This window comes from Myotis davidii, unplaced genomic scaffold (assembly GCF_000327345.1).
Source record: "Myotis davidii unplaced genomic scaffold, ASM32734v1 scaffold309, whole genome shotgun sequence".
Taxonomy (NCBI): Eukaryota; Metazoa; Chordata; class Mammalia; order Chiroptera; family Vespertilionidae; genus Myotis; species Myotis davidii.
This window is the reverse complement of record NW_006383013.1, coordinates 4,862,045-4,882,643: the sequence shown is the minus strand read 5'-3', so window position 1 is coordinate 4,882,643 and position 20,599 is coordinate 4,862,045. Positions and strand designations below refer to the sequence as shown.

At 42.1% G+C, this 20,599-nt stretch overlaps 1 protein-coding gene across 21 annotated transcripts in view; it reads right to left on the bottom strand.

Annotated features, from left to right (window-relative positions):
- The window catches only part of NRXN3 (neurexin 3), a 1,555,579-nt gene that overhangs the window by 516,343 nt on the left and 1,018,637 nt on the right, over nt 1-20,599 (bottom strand). The window contains exon 1 of one of the 21 annotated variants that reach the window (XM_006778859.2): nt 16,007-17,206. The exons of 18 other annotated variants lie outside the window; for them this stretch is intronic. In XM_006778859.2, the coding sequence (XP_006778922.1) occupies nt 16,007-16,256 (250 nt within the window). In that variant the 5' untranslated portion in view covers nt 16,257-17,206. Of the gene's footprint in view, nt 1-16,006; nt 17,207-20,599 lie in introns of those variants that run through there. 2 more of the 21 variants (XM_006778861.2, XM_006778858.2) reach the window with 2 other exon arrangements.

Genomic DNA, 20,599 nt, shown 5'->3' with positions numbered 1-20,599 from the left:
GTGGGTCCCCTGCCCAGGCCTGACACCTCTGCCGGAGATCTCAGGCCTGGTCAAGGGGCCGATCCCGTGATTGGTGATCGGAGGGTGATGAGGGTCAACTGCTCAGGCCTGATGCCTGGGCCAGAGGCATCAGGCCTGGGTGGGGGGCACAGCCGGAGATTGGGGAGACATGATGGTCCCCTCTGTCAGAAGCATCAGTCCTGGGCAAGGGGCCGATCCTGCAATTGGAGGGTGATGGGGGTCAATGCCTGAGGGCTCCCAGTATGTGAGAGGGGGAAGGCTGGGCTGAGGGACACTCCCCCCCACACACACACACCCAGTGCATGAATTTCGTGCACTGGGCCCCTAGTATATATATAAAAGGCTATGTTGACTCACACATACACAATCCATATAAAGCTCTTGCTGGCACCAATTGCCCATGTGTCTTGATCTGTCATTGTTGATCATGAATTTGGTTGACACTTCTACTATAGAGAAAGGGCGAATAGCGATATTAACATATTAACATATTTCTTCTAATTAATTTTCTTTCAATGTGCACAAATCCATGCACCAGGACACCAGTATGTTTAATAAAATGAGAGTGAGCTCGTCTAAAAAGGCATGAACCTCCCACAGGGCATAAATCATATTCACAGTGAAGTATCTGGCACACAGGTCAGTGCCTAGAACATATTAGGAGCCTTAATATATATGTTTAATAATTTTAATTATTAAATGAAAAAAAAAGCGTTATGGAGAAAAACACAGAAGGCTGAGAAATTCACTGAGCCAAGGGGAGGTATGAAGTCTTTGCAGATCTGATACTATGGAGTGAACTGACAAGTGAAAAATGAGCAGAAATCTATCAAACAAAAGATTTTCCCAATCAAGGGACCAGTACATATTAAAAGTCATGAAGTTTTCAAAGGGGCTAGTGAGGACTGAGGCTAAAACACTAAATGGGAGCCACATGTAAAGGAAATCTATGTCAACTCTTTATCCATCCATTCATTCATCAAATGTTTATGGAAACGCTACTTGCTAGTCACTTTTTTAGGCACCAGATATATGACCGTGAACAAGGTTGACAATGTCTCTGTTCTTAGAGCTTACAGTCTATAAACACAAAATGGAATTTCATTGAGGTATCTGTGCTATAATAAACAGAAAACAAGATGTTATGCTGGGGAGGGATTTGAAGGAGTGCATTTTAGCCTTGGTCATTAGAAGGGGCTCTTGAGGAGATGAAATGAAATTGAAGCCAGGTGTTATAAAAAGAAGGAATGACCATGTATCAATCTGAATGAAAATAAAATATATATATATATTTCAAAGAGAAGGCCCTATGGTAAGAACAAGACTGGTTCAAGGAATCAAAAAAACAACAACAACAAAACCACGGTGGTGGTCAAAGATCATGTTAGGAAATGAAGTCCAAAGTTAGCAATAGGCAAATGTTTCCATAAACATTTGATGAGTGAATGGATGGATAGTTGACATAGGTTTCCTTTATATGTGGCCCCCACTCAGTTTTTTAGCCTCAGTCCTCAATAGCCCCTTTCAAGAAGGGAAGGGGTTAGCTTTTGTTGTAGTACAGAATGCGTAAGTGATCTGATTGGACTCCATCCTGTAGGCCAGGAGAAGTCCATGAAAGAATGGCATGATCTGATTGGTACTTCAGATGGAGGCTCCATTAGTGAGCAGAGCATGGACAGGAAGGGCAATAGGAGGCTAGGAAGGTCGATTAGTGAGGCTGTTGCAACTGTCCAGCTGACATGGTTAAGCTTGCTATGACGATGGAAAGGATAGATCTAAGCATCACTTTAAAGGATTTGTAACCCTATTGTAAGCCTTTAAGTAAAGGGTTCCATGTTTAAATCAATTATCCACTGCAGAGCCTCATCCAGGGCTTGCATTGTTCATTGTAAGGTCTCAGTAATTAAGTGTGAAGTATAATTAAGGTGTATCACAACTTCTCTGTCCTAACCATTCTTCTGCATACACTCTTTTCTCAGTTCTCTTCCCTTTCTTCTCCTGGAAAGCCCAGAAATTCTAAGTCATGCAAAGTGAAGTGCACAGAAGCTGGGTGGCAGTTTCTGCTCTGTCATGTAATACTTGAATGACTTCAGTCAAGTCATTTATGCCTCTTTAATTCTGATTACATCAGCTTTAAAAAAATGCTGATGCTGACAATCATATAACTTGTCCTGCTGCTGCAGAGAAGTGGGGTGAGGATTAAAAGAGATCCTGAATTTTCTCAGCAATACTGTGAAACATTATTTTACAAATACCAAACAATTTTAGAGAAATATACCAAAACTATGTAAATTACAAGGGGAAACTAGCCAAAACTTTAAATGCTCATTTCAGGTGTAGTGTTTAAAAGTGAATGAATTGCAAACATCTTGAGAACCTTATGTGCTAGCCATCTAGGGTAATTAAAGAGAAACAAACTTTCCAACCACTCAGTGTCATCCTCCTAAACTGAAGGACAACCTTCAGATACTTCTTTTTTGGACAAATTAAAGCTTTTCTTTTCATGACAAACCATCTTCAGTCACGGGCTCCTTGGGTAGTTAATGGTATCTTGTGATGATCCTTAACACTCTCCTCTCATTTTACTCTTGATTAAAAAGAAAGAAAGTGCGGGATCTAAGCCCTTGACTGATTTGCACTTCAATTTAATTCCTCCCGTTCTCTTTCCTCCTTCCTTTCACTGGATGAAAACTTCCATGTAATTAGGCTCAAAAACACTCATCAAATGGTTTGATTGAACTGTGGCACACTGAAGCTCTCTTGGAGGCTGCTGGGGTAGAGAGAGGGCAGGGCACCCTGGGAGGGAGTGCCATTCCTGGGATGGCATGGGCTCTGTGTTCTATGATGGCAGTTAAGGGAAATGGTGTGAGGGTCTGGAGTAACTCGGCTGCCACTCTCTCCGCTCCTTTTATGCTGATATATTACACTGGAAACTCTACTCTCTCAGTCTGCTTGTCCTCAGCCAAACAGGTGGCACCTGGAAAGCTTAAGCACTAATATGGTGTAGCAGAAAGAGGACTAAACAGAGATTGCAGAAACATAGGTTTTAGCCTTAACGTGCCCCTAACTTGAAAAGTATGATTTGGGAATCATCCACCAACTAACTCTCAGGCTATTAGTTTCTTTGCATGAAAAATAATTTGTTTGAAAAAGGTCCCTCAAAACCTCTTCCAAGTCCAGTGTTTGATAATAACATAAATGCAATGCAGTTTTTGAGTACAATGAAAGTCTTTCATCAGGAAATTTTACTGGCATCCTCTCAGGGCCTGGTGTTCAGATGGGATGTCTACCTCTAAGTTATTGTTATTGAGCTACCTTGCACAGGAAAGTGAAGGCTCACTATCTCAGAATTGTCAGAGTGTTCTTTCTTACATGATAGGTGATCTAATAAGTTTGTAATAACTGAAAGATGATGGGTATAGAAGCACATACACATAAAGTGACCCACTGGCATAGAAAACCAAGAAATAGGAAACATTAAAATGAGAGGAATTGGCTGCAGAGGGCCAGGGCTCCAGGTTTATATTCCTAATTCACATCAAAACTGCCCCTCTCTCAGATTATAACTGACATGTTAATTTGAGCTCCCATGAAACAATCCACTGATAAATGGCATCAGGGCAGTAAGAAGTAGGGACTGAAGCATCCCTACACCTGTAATGCACAGCAGTCTGAGTTCTCATGTCTAATCTTTACATTCCAGGTCAGGAGCTAATCAGTTTGCTCTCAGGACCTTTATGCTACATTAATTTTTTTATGACTCATACATTCACCCATACATGCACGAACACACACATTCACCCGCATTGAAAACCATTGTCATTCTTGAAAGATTTATTTCATTAGTTTTACCCTCAAAATTAATGAACTTCCCACCATATATATGAAGGGCCAAGAATAAAAGTAGATTCAAAGGTGATTTAGTAGGAGTGAAGAGATATAAATTTTGCCTATTGGTGGTGATAGAAAGATGAATATCAAAATTGCAATGACAAAGTGGTCAGGCCACTTTAAGATCATTAATTATAATCCTTTCATTTTGCAGTTGAGAACTAAAACCAGGAAGGTTTGGAGGTTTGCCTAGAATTATAATGTGAGGCAAAAGCCCATAGCAACTGTTGGAAACCAAATTTTCTGATAAATTAGTTTCTTACAGTGAATTAGAATGAGGTGAATCACTAACCGGCTCCCTCATCAACAGAGGGGGTCCCTCATTGCTGGATCCTTGACTGAATATGTAACCATTCTCCACCAGCCGACCCTGGAACTTCTATGTATTTTTAAAGGCATTTCAGAAAGCACAAATAATTGCCTATAATGATAAAATGGGGCTTGTGAATATAGCAAGGTGCTCTCAGCAGCTTCTTTCAACACCAGAGAACAGAATTTACCTTTGCACAGATTACCTGACCTAAAACTTCAATAAGTTCAAGGAATTAACTGCTTAGGAGGCAGAAGAACTCAAGTGAACTGCCTAACTCTCTGAGGCTCAATTTATTTTCCTGCAAATTCATGATAATATTAGTACCCTATTTGAAGGATAGTTGGTAAAGATTAAAAGAGGTAAGCTAAAGCATTTAGTTCAGTACCTGACCCAAAGTAAATGCATACTGATATGTTTAGAAAATATTCATTGTCCCCATAATTAATATTGGCTCTAGGTAGAATATAAAAGCCCTTTAAAAAGAGCCAGGTATTGCATTTGCAAATACTACTTTGAGAATTTTCCCACCATCCTATCTAATAAAAGAGTAATATGCAAGTTGAACATCACTCCAACACACAAGATGGTCACCCCCATGTGGTCAAAAATGGCCGTCCCATGTGGACACAAGATGGCCTGAAGGGGAGGGCAGTTAGGGGCAAAGAGGCTGGCAGGGGAGGGCAGTTAGGGGTGACTGGGCCAGCAGGGGAGGGCAGTTGGGGTTGACCAGGCCAGTAGGGGAGGGAAGTTAGGGGCGATTGGACCAGCAGAGGAGCAGTTAGGTGTCGATCAGGCTGGCAGGGGAGTGGTTAGGGGGTGAACAGGTTGGCAGGCAAAAGCAGTTAGGGGCAATCAAGGAGGCAGGCAGGCGAGTGGTTGGGAGTCAGCAGTCTTGGATTGTGAGAGGGATGTCCAACTGTCCATTTAGGCACAATCCCCGGGATCGGGCCTAAATAGGCAGTTGGATGTCCCTCGAAGGGTCCCAGGTTGGAGAGGGTGCAGACTGGGCTGAGGGACCAACACCACCCTCCCCCATGCACAAATTTCATGCCTGGGCTTCTAGTCCCAGATAATATTGCATAAATATTTAAATGTTAAAAACGCAGTCCTGACCAGTCTGGCTCAGTGGATGGAGCATCGGCCTGCAGACTGAAGGGTCCCGGGTTTGGTTCCGGTTGAGGGCATGTGCCTTGGTTGCGGGCACGTCCCCAGTGGGGGGTGTGCAGGAGGCGGCTGATCGATGTTTCTGACTCTCTACCCCTCTCCCTTCCTCTCTGTGGGAAATCAATAAAATATATTTTTTAAAAAATGTTAAAAACGCAGATCTGAATTTAAACTGTTTAGGTGTCTAACTTGGTTCTGCCATGTATTACCTTTATGACTTTAGACAATTAACTCAAACATTCTGTGCTTCAGTGTTTGCATTTGTAAAATGGGAAAACAACTTTACCTACCTCATAGGAGAAGTAAATAAACTAAGACTTTTAGTATAATGTCAGACATGTTGAAAGAACTAAAAATGATATATTATTATAATTATTATTATTTAGAGTAAATGAGATACTGTCACTCTTGTAGAAGTACAGAGGTCCCCTTTCTTGGTTTATTTTTAAAAGATTGAATTACCATTAATGAACACTCATAGATCTCCACCTAAATATGCAGAAATGGTGGTTCATGGAAAGAAGTTTAAAATAATCACTTCAAAGACAAAGATATATAATAAAACCTCGACTATATGAACTACAGGACTCTCCCTTCATCTAATATATTGAGAAGGCTAAATTTCCCCAACAACTGAGATTTAACTCTTTAATCATCCTTTCAAACTTTTAATCAATCAGAATGCTGCTAAAATGGGCCCCAAGAATCCAAGAAGGCCTTGCTTTGTTTTATCTGTGATCTAATTTTTCATGAGGGCCTTTAGGGTTTTATGAAAACCAGGGGTTCAAAACAACTGAAGTGGCTGAGATAGCTATCACTTACAAAGAAGTCCCAAAGCCTTTGTGTCCATCACCGCTTGCTCATGAGAAGTCTGGGATTTCAGACCAAGAATCAAACGAACTAACGGTGGAAGCACATTTGATATTTTCAACCAGAGTGGGGCCTTTCATCTAGAGCCACTGAGGCAAGGACAAGTCTGGGGGAGCTAGTTATTTGCTTGTCATTGCCCTCATTCTGAAGATAACTGTCTGCCCAAAGGCCTGTCCATGAACCTGTGAGCCACCGCTATGCACTGCGACATGTCTCACAAGCTTTTCATTATCCGTGGAGCAATTTCAGATTTTAAAAAGCGCTAATTTTTCTCTTTCTACCTCCTTGTTTGTGTGTCTGCAGACAGCCAGACCCTGCCTCTCTCCCTTCTATGACAACATCAAGTTACAAAAGGTGCAAGGCAAATAAATGTTAAGTAAAACATCACCATGTTCAGTTAAACGCTGTGCTCCATCAAGCCTCTCTACTGCCTAGCAACCGTGGTGGCTCACCCTGAGTTCATTTTCATTTCCATGTGCCACACAGAAAAGCAGCCTAAATATATACCCCCAGTCCTGAAGCATATAATCTGTAAACTACAGGAATAGGCGGATCATTTCCATTAGTTTGCTACGTAGCAAAAACCGCAATTTGCACCCAAAGTGTGTAATTATATTCAAATTCTGGAAGACTGCCTCAGAAATAGTTGAAATTCATAGTTTGGGGGAAAGTCACTCAGGAGTATTACACTGTTGTGTTTTAACGTGGGAAGGTGGTAGGGATATTTCAAAACAGCAAGACAAAGGAGGGTGAGAACAGTATCTCAGAAAATGTGGTTCATTGGTTTCTAAGGCTTTCATGTTCAAATAGCCACTCAAAAACTGGTAAACAAGGGGTGGAGACTGGGGCAGAGAATAGGTCTTGAATGATAACTCAGTTGTGGCATCCAGATGGGAAATAGAGACTGGTGACTGCACAGGCCATTTTCCCTTCTTTCTAACAAGTGAGCCCCGACCAGGACAGACAGCATCTCCCTGCACAGAAATTTGAATCTGAGCATTTTTTTTTCACACAGAAGAAACCTCAGAACACCTCAAGAAGCCCTACCTCTTGGCTCAAAGCCAGGCACCTATTAGGAGAATTCACATGAAAAATTAATCTTTACAAAAAGCCAGACAAGTCCAACACTGGCAGAATCCATTCCTGTAGTACCTGATCTGGTTAAGGAGCAATCTGCAGGAAGAGAGGTGGGAGACCATGTTGCAATTGGAGATAGGGTCTTGAAGAGGTGAGCAGTTCACCTTTATGCAATAGAGTGAAAGAAGGGTGATGAACATGGAGTCAGACTGCCCAGTTCCCAACTGAATCCAACACTGACTAGATGCCCTTGGCCAAGTCCCCAATTTGCCCATCTGAAATATCAGGCAGTCAGATAATCCCTAAGGTACATATTATCCCTGAATTACCAAGTTGGTGTGCTTTGAGGGATCCAGGATATTCCCTACTCTTTGCCTCATTTATAAACTACCAGCCTTTATCCTGGTAAATGGGAATCAATCATGTGGCACCTCACTCAATCATTTACTCATTCATTCAAAAAACATCTATCAGGTGTGAAAGTTTGATCTGTCTGCTCTTTTAATTAGTATCTCCTTGGGTCAGAATTTGTTTATTATGAATGGGATACTCTCTTAGACATTTTGGGAAGGTGTGTCAAACACATTAATTGGAATGCTTCGTTAATCTGTTCACTCTATTCTTGATGAAAGTGCTTGCTGGGTTTGTTTTCTGCCTGTTTCTTGAGATAATGGGCTGGTGGTGTTGCAGACAGAACAAGAGCCTTGTGGTCAGAACGGGTCTGAATCCTGGCTCTACCACTACATTACATTAGTCAAGCCACTAAAGCTGCCTGAGTCTCACTGCTTTCATTTATGAAATGGTAGTAACCTTATTAATGGCAAAGGTGTGTGGGGATTAAATGAAATCATACATGCAAAGTCCTGTAAGAGAGCCGGGTGAACAGTCAGGTGTGCATAATACGTTGGTGTATGATCCAGGCAAGCCTTTCAAAACTAACTACAAATGTAAATAGAAATAAATCACTTGGTCTTTATAAATGCGTTTGCTATTCTAACCTGGGCTCTGATAGGGCTAAACACAGCAGAGCTGCTTAAATACAACACAGAGCTCCTTTCTAGTATTAATAAAGTGTGTTTAAATGAAAGCTGAGTTCTCCCCCTCTTGTCGTGACTCTGCGGTGAAGTTGGATTGTGGGCTTTAGAACATCACAGTGTGCCACTCTTGTACATTATGCTGCTTCTGTCGGAGCGGAAAAGAGAAAAGCGTGGCTTGTGGCTTTGGCATAACTTATTATGACAGCTAAGAAAACAGAACTATAAAGTACTGGAAGACCTGTGGGCTCAGTTTAAGATACACAGTGATGTCTTTAAAGACATACAGCTTGGAAAATCATGCACACTGAGTGCGGAGAGCCATTTGGAGAGATCATCTAACTCAGTGATGGTAAACCTATGACACACGTGTCAGAAGTGACACATGAACTCATTTTTTTTGGTTGATTTTTCTTTGTTAAATGGCATGTAAATATAAAAAATAAATATCAAAAATATAAATCTTTGTTTTACTATGGTTGCAAAGATCAAAAAATTTCTATATGTGACATGGCACCAGAGTTAAGTTAGGGTTTTTCAAAATGCTGACACGCCGAGCTCAAAAGGTTTGCCATCACTGATCTAACTCAACCCTCTCATTGCAGAAATGAGGCAAAAATTAAAAAGACAGTTTTCCCCAGCTTAATGTGGTATTAAGACACACATATGCACACTACACACCACACAGTAAACTACATGTAAAAGAATAAGGATAGGTTGAGAGATCAAGATATCCTACATAATGTCTACATGATAAAAGATTAATATAATTTAAAAAATAATAATTTCATATCTAAAGTCACAGAGTGGGTCAGGGAGAAAATTAGGAGTAAGATCTATGTCCCAGCATAGCGTCTTATCCATAAGAACACTGATTTTATATTTGGGCTCCACAAAGTCAACTCTAAGGGTTCCAGCATCATAATGTGCTTCCACTTCCCCTTTAACCCTTGAGTCCTGGTAAGTAAAAGTATCAGAAATGTCATATAAAGAGTTCTCCATTTTCAGATCTGAAAATGGTAGTCCTAAAAGACCTGTCTTTTCCTAGTATAAAGTAGATTATGACTTTTAGTTTTTAATGGCTACTAGGCATCATATAGGAATGTTTAGATTATACACAAGTTTGCTAGAAACAAAACCCAATTCTAAATTTCCAAAATGGTCTCAGAATATTTCTTGGAGTCCTCACATCCTTTTCACTTCACCAGATTGCTGAGCTTCTAATCAGTTTGTTATAATTTCTTATTGTAGGCTAACATTTCCCCGGCATGGATTTCTACATGTTATCAAAAAGCAAAAACTGATCACATATGTAATTTTCTCTTAGTGCCATAAACAAGGAAATGCAAGTTAAGGCTTTCTCCTTTACATTTCCCTAAAGAAGTACTGAGTAAATGAAGTAACCCATAGATGGCAAAAGTGTTACTCCAGTAGGGAAATGAAGATTAGTATATTTGTGTTCTTTTAGCTCAAACTACCAACCAGCAAACAGTCAACACTGAAGCTCAGATTTATATAAGCAACTGAAAGAACATTCTCATTGAAATATTTATTCTAAAGTATTTAATCTCCACACAGTGTTTTACAATGAACTTATTCAACTTCCCACACAATCCTGTGACATATGTATGTTATTATTATTGCCATTCTCCATGAAAAAATGAAGACATTGAGTCTTAGTCAAGCCTTGTGACTTATCCAGGTTCACAACATTCCTAAGTGACAGAAAAAAGATTGGAACCTATTTCCTCCAACCAATCCTGTGAGTGATGGCTCCCACCCCACCTAACACTACACTGCCCATTAGAACTCCATTATCATAATAAATATCTTCATATTCTTAAAGCACATATTCTTAAAATCATTTTTCTGAAGTGTCTGAATGCAGAAACAAATAAAACAATATGTTTCCTTTCCCTAAAGAGTTAAATACCTTGCTTGGGATTTATAACTGCAAGGGTATTATAATTACAAGACATTTCTTCAGTCATCTCACCCAAGCCTCATAATCATGTCAGGAAGGAGACAGGTTTTTGCATATTTGTAGTTTAAAATGAACTTTCACAACATAAAAATCCAACAGAAAAAAAAAGAAATTGATACTTATTTTTTCAGCTGCCAAAAACATGGTCATTACTACTAATTAAATCTGCTCTTATTCAATGAAAGATGAGATGTGAAAAAAGCTGGTGGTGTGTGTCTAGGAAAAGAAAATAGTAGTTCATAAAGGAACACCCTGCAAGGGCAGGGATGTCCCTGGCCTGGGATGGAAGCAGGTCAAGAAGAGAGAGCTTTAGAATGTGGACACTAGAGTCTGTCTGCAGAGCATGTGGCTATAGTCAGAATTAGTATACAAGCACATCAAGGTGCAGACTCAGTCAAACAAAATCAACTAGAAGGAAAGCAAACACAAGTGTTAACTGAATCTGCTGGTGCTGTGTTCTCCATATATATATTGTACATCAACAGAATGTTTCCTCTTGAGGCACCATGTTATCAATTTTGTAAATTGCTACCATTGTTCCTGAAGGTTTTATTGTTTCATTGTGAAAGTTTGAGTTCAACAGAGATACACAGAATAGTACAAATTTACTTCTTTCCCAATGACAGAGTCTGGGAAAAGGGGAAGGAGAAGGAGTATCATGGGCTAATTTATGCCACCCTCAAAAAAAAATTATACATTGGAGCCCTGATCCCCAATGCTTCAGATTGTGACTTTATTTGGAGATAGTGTCTTTTAAACGGTGATAAAGTTAAAATGAGACATTTGGGTGAGCCTTAACCAATAGGACAAGTGTCCTTATAAGAAAAGGAAATTTGAACATATAGAGAAATGTCAGGGGTGCATGAACACAGATGAAAGGCAATGTGAGGACACAATGAGAAGGTGTCAATCTACAAGTGAAGGAGAGAGAGTTCAGAAGAAACCAAATCTACTGACACCATCATCTTGGACTCCTAGCCTTCAGAACTGTAAGAAAATAAGTTTCTGTGGTTTAACCCACCAGGCTGTGATTTTATTTAAGGTAGCCCTAAAAATAAAATAGGGAGGGAAATATGAATAAGTTCATAGTTTGTCTTCAAACATTTGCTTCCCTCCCAGATGACCCAAGATCCAGAGAGGCAAGCTTTCTGAGATCTGATAAATTCATTCACTAAAATGTAAAATGAAATGTGTTACTTCTTCCAGATTAAAAAAAAATCGGACAATAAAGGAATAAAAATTTTACTATGGAATTCCAGCTATCCATCAGTTTGGTAAGGATTCCCCCTGACCCTGGAAAGAATTGTTCCAATGATCTCATCTCCTCTCCCTATGATATGGCAGCCCTCAGCTTCACTCCAACCAATGATCAACATAGAAAGTCCTAAAGAAATTTACCCTACAACATTACAAACTTCCTCTGCTGGTTTATTAAGAACATATTAATCTCCAGACCTACCACTTGCCAGCAAATTTTAGAGAAGAAAAACAATGCATCTGGAGGAGAGAGAAAAGGAGAAACTGATTTAATTAATTTATCACCAAGGCCAAAGGCATATACATCTTATCATTTTATCTGTCAACCAACACTATGAATTATTCAGCAAACTAAATCCCAAGAAGGAAGGGGGAGGGAAAGTGGTTAGAAAGCAGCTGGCAGAGCAGAAGAAACTGCTCCATAGATCAGAGCAACACCAGCCCCATGGCTGAGAAAACTTAAGAGGCAGTTGTCTGTGACAATGAATGAGCAGTCTAATTCCTTACGAGAAGGACCTCGCTACTATGCCACAAGTGGGACCACCATCACTTCTGCTAAGATGATTCAGAATTGTTATATACCACCACCACCACCACCACCACCACGTGTGTGCGCGTGCACACACACACACACACACACACCCTAGTTTCTGAGCAAGAGACTTTCCTCTAAATATATTGTGGTACTTTCCCTTTTAAAGTTGAGTTATGTTCTCTATTAGTTATCCCAAATGCCTTGAGTCAAGAAAGTCTGTTATATTATGGAGGATAAAATGCAAGACACATACTAGACCCAGGATCCTTAGAGAAACCTGTTTTCTAAACTCTAAGTATTAAAGCATTTATCTTTAGACAGATAGACATTGGACTTCTTAAAGGCAAGTGAGAGGAAAAGAAATATACAAAACTCCCAAGGTCAGTTAACAAATGTATTTTAGTATTTATGTGTCCCTTACCACTAAACTACTTAGGATATTAGATAAGCATGATATTTAAGTATGGTAATAAAGTTAAGGATGAAAAATACCTGTAGGGGTATCTGGAATAATTGAAAAATCTATTTTTTCATTTTATAAAGGAATAATTTATGTTAATTAATATGGTGTGATATCTGGGTCTCTCCCCACCCCCCTATTTTTTACATGACAGAAGCACTTATCTCAAATGATCAAAATACTTCTAAAATTCTCCTTAGCTGAACACCACAATATCTCATTTAGTTTTATATCCTTAGCAAATAGCACACAGACTGGCACATAGTAAATACTCAAGGTTGATTGAATGACTATTGAATAGATCATAAAAGAAAGACGGAAACCTTAGGGAAGGAGAGAAGCTTACCAGATTCCAGTTAACAGGATACTTAATTAATTCTCTCCTGAGACACAATCCTAACTGGAGATTATTTTGGGATGCCCCAGGCAGGTGTGATTTTGTCTCCCCAACCCATAAAGGAGTTTGGCCTTTTCTAGGGTGCCCTGGATAAAGACTGTAGGCAGATCTATACATAATTCTCTAAAGACTGGAACCAAGCCTGGGTAAAAGCTGTTTGGAGAATTTCTGTTTCTTCTATCTGTCTTACTGTAAATCCCACTATAGGGCAGTTTGGTTTGGAAGAGTGTGTGTGTGTGTGTGTGTGGCAACCACTGATTAAAAGGGCAACTCTGAGGAGTTGCCTTCTTAGGAAATGGGCAAGAGTAACAGAAAACAAACAAACAAAATCTTCCTTCAGTCCAAAGAAAGTTCTTGGACTCATGCCTCTAGTGTTTAATTTTATAACAGAACGAAGGGCATTTACTTGTTCACAGACAATGGAGACTGCTGCTTTTAACTCTGGAATAAGGTTGGCAGAAAACTATTAGTAACAACCATTAGTCTCATAGTGCTATGCCTCCTACCACCACTGCCTTCCAAAAGATTTTTAAAAACAATTGCTATTAACTTATTCTTTGTCTTGGACTAGGGGACTAGCAAGTGTATTTCCAGTAAGAATGAGAGGCAAGTTAGCAAAGCACTGAGGGGGTCTACTAGCCCTTTCAGGACTCAAAAGGTCTCAGTTTGGAAGGGGAACTGGAATCAAAGGTTGTTGATCACTGCTTCTCCTGATTTCCAGCTCAAAAACATTAATTAAATATGAAAGAAGCCTACTTAATATAGATGCATTCAGTCTCCAAGCCCAAATCAATGGAATGGGTGGGATTTTAGGATTGAAAGAGGATACTGAAGAGTCAAATTCAGGAGCTTTCCTATCTTAGCCATGCAGACCCCTGAGGAGTTTGCTGCATCTTATAGCTCTGATGGGTCTGGGGGCCTTTGCTGGGATCTCTAGTCATTTACTTGCTTTGTTCTTCTTTTCCATCATACTGGATCTTATCAGATGCAAGGTAATGAGAAACCAGACTGGGAACCAGTCAGAAAGATTTAGAAGGTACTTAGCAAATGGATACTTGGAGAAGTGAAGTAAATAGAGAAGAGTGTTTAACCTCTGCAAGACTCAACACCTTTAAGACAGAGAGAGGGAGAAGGGGGGTGGGGGGAAGAGAGAAAGAAAAAGGAGGGAGAGAGGGAGGGGATGGGAGGAGAGAGAGAGAGAGAGAGAAACTTGACAGATTTAAGAACCCCTGGGAGGTAGAGCTCTGTAAATTCCATCACTTAACTCCTAGCTGCTTTTAACCCTTTACATCCTGAACAGGAAACATCCAGACCCTGCCAGCCTCTAACCTCTAATGCATAATCTTCATCTCCCTGCTGATCATTTATGCTAATTAGCAAAATTTAGCTAATTATTGCTGAGTGTTTCCATGTTTAAGTATGGCTCTTAATAAAAGTCTGTCTGGCTTCCCCCATCCTCCACTTCCCTCCTTTTCTTTCTCACTCTTTACAATCTTACCTCCACTCCCAGTCCCTCTTCCCCTTTGGAGCTAACAGTTTCCATTATCAGTGAAATTGCTTTTGCTTTTTTGGTTGGTGTGTTTCTTTCCTCTCCCAGTTTTTTTGTTTGTTTGGGGGGTGGGGAAGAGGGGAGAGGCTGCTGTGCTTTTTTAAAGAAAGCCTATATCAGCCTCAGCAGGAGTCACAGAGAAAACAGCAACCAGATCAAGATCAAGCATTCCCTCCTCCCCACCACCCCCCTCTACCAGCCCTACAAGCTCTGAGCTGTTTGACAACTCCATCAAATGAAATTTAAAGAGAGCCAGAAAGAGCCAGAATACGTGCTGGCATTTTTTCAATGTGCTTCCACTAAAAGCTACAGACAGCACAGAGCAGAAGCCCAGGGCTAGGAGGCAATGGGAAGAACTGATTTTCCCAATGGGGTCTGCATGCTATAGTTCTTCAAAATACAAGCTAGGGCAGGGGACCTCTGGTGCATTCACTCCTCCAGCTCCCTGGAGGGCTGCTCCTGTAGCCCGGCTCTGTGATTCCTACTCTCCTCGCATTCAGAGTGGAGTGCATAGTAAACAAATAACGAAGCTCTCTCCTTTAGAACATTTTACTACAGCAAGCTCCTACCTTAGAGGCAGACACCACCTTTTTCAAAGCAGCCTGCACAGAGCTGAATATATTTTTAAAAGCCATAGATCTCTTCTTTCAATAGCTATGAAGGGAGGATTTCACATCAGACACGCACTGTTTAAACAAGCCCACACATGCTACCTTCAACTGAAATAGCATTTGCATAAATGGTGGAATTAAAGTTACTATAATTTACACTTGGGCCAATTATAAATGGACTTTGCCTTGTCTATAGATTGCTTCCTCTCTGGTAGCAATATTAGATATGCAGTTTTTATGATAGCTACTCTTTCTATCAAACATGTGGACAAACCTAAAGCTGCCCAAATGAATAATAATGGCCACTGGTTATTAATTATATTTTCTGCCTTCAGCTACTCTTCCCCCTCCTCGTGACCTTAACCACACAGGCCACTTTTCAGCAGTTCAAACAACTTCTAGCTGAAGACCTAAGAACTCTTGCTATCAGCTAATTCCCCAGGACTAGCTCCCAAAGAAGAAGGGTGAAAGCAAGGTGAATGAATGAATTCTCAAAGTGCAGCACTGGGGACTTATTTGTAAGTTGCCTACCATCCTGTGGGAGGGGGCAGTGAAAGGGGTGGAAGGTTGAAAAGGGAGGAGAATGTGGTGTTGGTGCAGGGATGGGTAAGGGAGCCAAGGAGAGGAGAATCCATTAGAGGAAATTGGGGGGCGGGGGCAGAAAGCATTAGCATTAGTCTTTAAGGGGAAACTGGTCATTTTCTTCCCTCATGCACATGTGATGCTTTTCATCATTTAGAATGCCATTTTTCACTCTCTTCCCACCCTTGACATTACCTGAAAGGCGAATGGATTAAGGAACGGCTATGCCCCATTAAAAGGATAAAGAGCAGAAAGACCCACCGTGCCCTCCTCGCAGGGAAACTGGGGAGCGATAGATAGAAATAGGCACTGAGTGATGCTTGCTGCCATGGAAATGGTGCTCGTGCTGAGAGTGAGACCCCGGCGAGGAAGAGGAGGAGGAGGAGGAGGAAGCTACATTAGAGGAACTCCACACAGAACTGATGATACATCCCCAGAAGAGGGACCAGATCCCAAGCGTCCAGGCCGACCGGCGAGGAGGGCTCCGTCTTGGGTGGATTCTCAGGTGCATGGTCAACGCACTGGACCACTACAGATGGGCAGTTTGAATCCCAGCCAGTGAGGAATAATGAAGTTCATGATGCCCAGGGGCCCATCATAGCAGGAGGAAGACTTGTCCAAATTGCAGAAAGAGGGAAGGAATAAGCACTTTCAAGGCAGGTGATGGATCAGTTAAAAAAAAAAAAAGATACTACTCAAAAAAAAAGTAAGATAGAAGGCAGAAGCCCCCCCTTTTCCAGAGGCTTAAATTTAGGACGCCAAAGTCCCCCTGGGTAGAGTAGCCCTCCTAGGGAGCCCCGTAATGCCCAACATGTCACGGGAGACACTGGGCTTCCTCCTGATCTCAAAGCAACTCAAGTCTGATGACTTAGCTGCATGCTCCTAGAAGCCACATAGAGGAAAGGTGGAAATGAAGGAAGAAGAGCAGGTGGCAGGACACCCAAGTAGGTTCAGGTTAGTTTATCCCAACATCCAAGCAGTTTGAACATTTTGTTTTCTTTTTCCATTTCCATGCGATGCAATGCAGAAGTGCCAAGCAAAAGGGGACTTCTTCACCCGTTTGTAGTTGTCTCGGCGGAAGGGCAGGGAGGCTGTTAACCCTGCACTTTCTGGAAGAGCTCCGCGGAGCCTCCGCTGGCTTCCCGGGTTTAGCAGCAGCAGCAGCAGCAGGAGCAGCAGCAGCAGCCGCCGCCGCCGCCGGAGGAAGAGAACCAGGAGGACCGGAGGGTAAGAGGAAAGGCAGAGGAACCCAGCGCAGAGCAGCCACCCAAACCAACGTGGCACGGGGTGGAGAGAGGTGGGTGGGCGAGCAGGGAGAGCAGGAGAGGAGGTGCCCGCGGGCGGGCGCTTGCAAAGTGCGCAGAACTGCGAGGCACAGGTGAAGTGAAGCGAAGAGTTGGGGAGCCAAATTCACAAATGGGCAAGTCATATGCAAATCGCGCACTCCCGAGAGCAAATCAGCGCAGCCCGAGCGCTCTGCCGAGGGACTGGCTGGCTCCGGAGGAAGGCGGGGTGAGCGCCCGGAATCCCAGCCCTCCCCATTCAAATACCGGAGCTAGTCTACACCCCAAGCCTCCAGGCACACACCGCCCCTACTCACACCCGCTGCTGCACTCTGCTTCCCTTCCAGCATAGTGAGCGCCAGCATGTGAGTGTGCGTGAGACTGAGAGACAGACAGAGGGACATTGAGCCATTTTATCACCCTTCCCTCCTCCTCTCCCAAGCACCCGAAGCCAAGCTCTCACGATTAAGGCACCTTTTACAATTCCGAAAGAAAAATGCAGGCAAAGCTGAGGCTGAAGTATCCCCAAATAGAAATAAATATAACCCCCCCAGAGTCAGCAGGAGCCAAACGCTGTAGTGGCTGCAGGCAGTGGGCACTTCCCCACCCCCTCATGCTCCCGCCCTGGCTGGTGGTCAGCACCTTGGTCAGCACCCTGTGGCCTCTCTCCATATAGATGCCTCTCCAGGGGTTAAGATGACCAAGGCTCCAACCCTAGGAGCAAATGGTGGGAACTTTTCACCGTTTCTCTGAAGAGATATGCCCCCCCGCCCCGGGACTCCAGAGGGTGAGGGGTTTGGAAAAGGTAGCTTCCAACCAGGTGGACAAGAAGTGCCTGGCATTCAGGAACCAGAAGTTAGGGTCCTAGCTGGCTGTCCTGGTCAAAGAACTTCAGAAAGGGTGATGGCTGAGTCTTCTGGCAGAAGAGGAGTGGGGACCTGTCTAGGACTTTCCTCAGAGACAATGCCCCAGATGGGTGAAGCGTCCCGGCCTCCAAGGCACTGGGCAGCAAAGAAAGCACAGCTTTTCCATCCAGGCTGAACCTGCAGGGGAGAGCGGGAGTGGCAGAGAGAGGCTTGGTGCTCCTGTCCTGGCCATCTGTGACTCCAGGAGGAAGCTGACCAGGGTTCTGCCAGGGAACAGTGACATTCTGGACAGGTGGCTTCCACCTCACCCCACCCCCTTCCTCCTATTCCATCTGATGTGCTGGAGGCACAAACCTAACAGGCAGCCCTCCTAGACCAGGGGGCTTGCTAGCTTTGACTCCTTCCTTCACAGTCACCTTGGCGGGTTATATTTTTGGAAGGGGAGAGTCACACACACACATATACATATATAGAGAGAGAGACAGAGACAGAGAGAGACACAGAGAGGAGTATTTAGGTGGCATTTCCTTTTTAAAATATATTTTATTGATTTTTTACAGAGAAGAAGGGAAAGGGATAGAGAGTTAGAAACATCGATGAGAGGGAAACATCGATCAGCTGCCTCCTACACACCCCCCACTGGGGATGTGCCTGCAACCAAGGTACATACCCTTGACCAGAATTGAACCCGGAACCCTTTAGTCCACAGGTCGATGCTCTATCTACTGAGCTAAACCAGTTAGGGTGGCATTTCTTTTTTTAAAGGAGCTGATAGCACCTATTATAGTCCTGCTCTCAAGGACATTTCAAACCCTGTAACTGAGAATAAAGAACAGGGGTTAAGACAGTCCTATTCATCCTTGGGACACCCCAAAGAAGGACTAAGGAAGTTAGCATCATGTGTCTTTCTAACAGATAAAGATACCAAACCTATAGATGTTTTGTCTTCAAGGTCAAACATCAAGTCCATTTCAGATTTATGGTGGTGACTTGGGATTCTGGTTCTGAACTCAATGTTCTCCCAAGGCCCATGGTTTCAGTCGTAAATGCTGCAAAGTCATCCAAACTGCTCTGATTCTTAGCTGTGAGGGGATCTCCAGGGGATCCATACAGAATCCCTCATTCAATGTCTTTCGTGCCCTTGGGTACCAGCCAAGAAACACTATGTCTTAAACTAGCAACATGTACCTAGAAACACCACAGCAAGCAACGGGAGTGGTTTATGGAGACTCAATTTAAACCTCAATATCTTGCTCTGTAAAATGTGGATAATGCTTTCCCTCATGAGGTTATTGGGAGTTTTAAATGAGATAACACATATACCGCATCTGGCACAGCGCCGGACAAAGAGTGGCAGTATTCTTTGTTCAATAAAAAATAAGCTAAAATTCTAAGAAGGTTAAGTAGAGGTTTAGGGTCTAATTATTAGTAGAAAAGTCAGGAGGGAAATTCTTATCCTAAGCATCACCCTTAAGGTAGATGATAGTTCTTATTCAATCCAACTACCCCTTTTGTCCTCCACATGGAGTCCCACTGCACTTCGGACTCATTCAAACTCTGTAACATGCTTTTAAGAGGACTTAAATGACCTGGCTTATGCCTAATTCTCCAACACCATCCTCTGCCAGATGACCCCTTACTACCCTCCAGTCGCCCACACCTTCTTTCTGCTCTTTGAATGTGTCAAGTTCTTCCCCCTTTCCCAATTCCAAACCTTTATACTTGCTGGCTCCTCTTGTCTGAAAGATGTTTCCCCCAGATTTTTATGTGATTGGTTCATTTCAGGTGTCACTGGCGTTCATAGAAAGTCAGCCATCACACCCCTGAAAGGCACTTTGCCTTTTCTATTTCCTTCACAACACTATCCACTTTCTGAAATTATTTTATCTGTGTCTCTTCATAGTCTAGCTCCTTAATAAGATTGTAAGCTCCCTAAATGCTGAGCTTTTGTCTAATCCCCTACTGTATCTTCTGTATTTGGCACATAGTAGATCCTCAGTAAATATTTGCTCAATTAATGAATCCAATGAATTAACTGTCAATCTCATATTCATATGTTCTTCTATCATTAGTTTCACTGATGCATTTATCTGCCTTTAGTGACATCAGAGATGCACATTCTGAGAACTGATTAAGTTGACCACCTATCCACATAACCTTGCCATTCTTTCCCAAATTGGTGCTGAGTGTTGGAGCCTGTCTCTGACTTTGTCCCTGGGAAACATGGGAAGCTTTGCCGGACCTTACAATTAATTCTCTGCTAGGCAACGAAGTGAAAATAAATCCTTAATGCAGTACAAAATCTGGAAATGCTACTGGCTTGTCACAGCTGGAGCTATTCATTTCACTTGTCATACTTATAATTTATTTATTTACTTTTTTGCCAAATGTCAAAAGAAGTAGCTAAGGATTCCAGGAAGGCTAATTCCATTTGGGGACCCAGTTGAATATTGAGAAAACTTATCAGAGGGCAAATATGAGACTGGTTAATTTTTCTTCTTTCACTCCAGAAAGAAAATCCACAGTTCTCCTGATAAAACACATGTCCTTTTCCATTTAATACACTGATTTCTTTTTTTATTTGTTTCTTATCCCTCCTGTCTCTTCCTCTAGTCAGCACATTCCTACCTCAATTTCTTTTTCTAATTCCCATTCTTCTCAGGTCTATTAGAGTTTATAATAGGATGCCTTATTAAATATATATA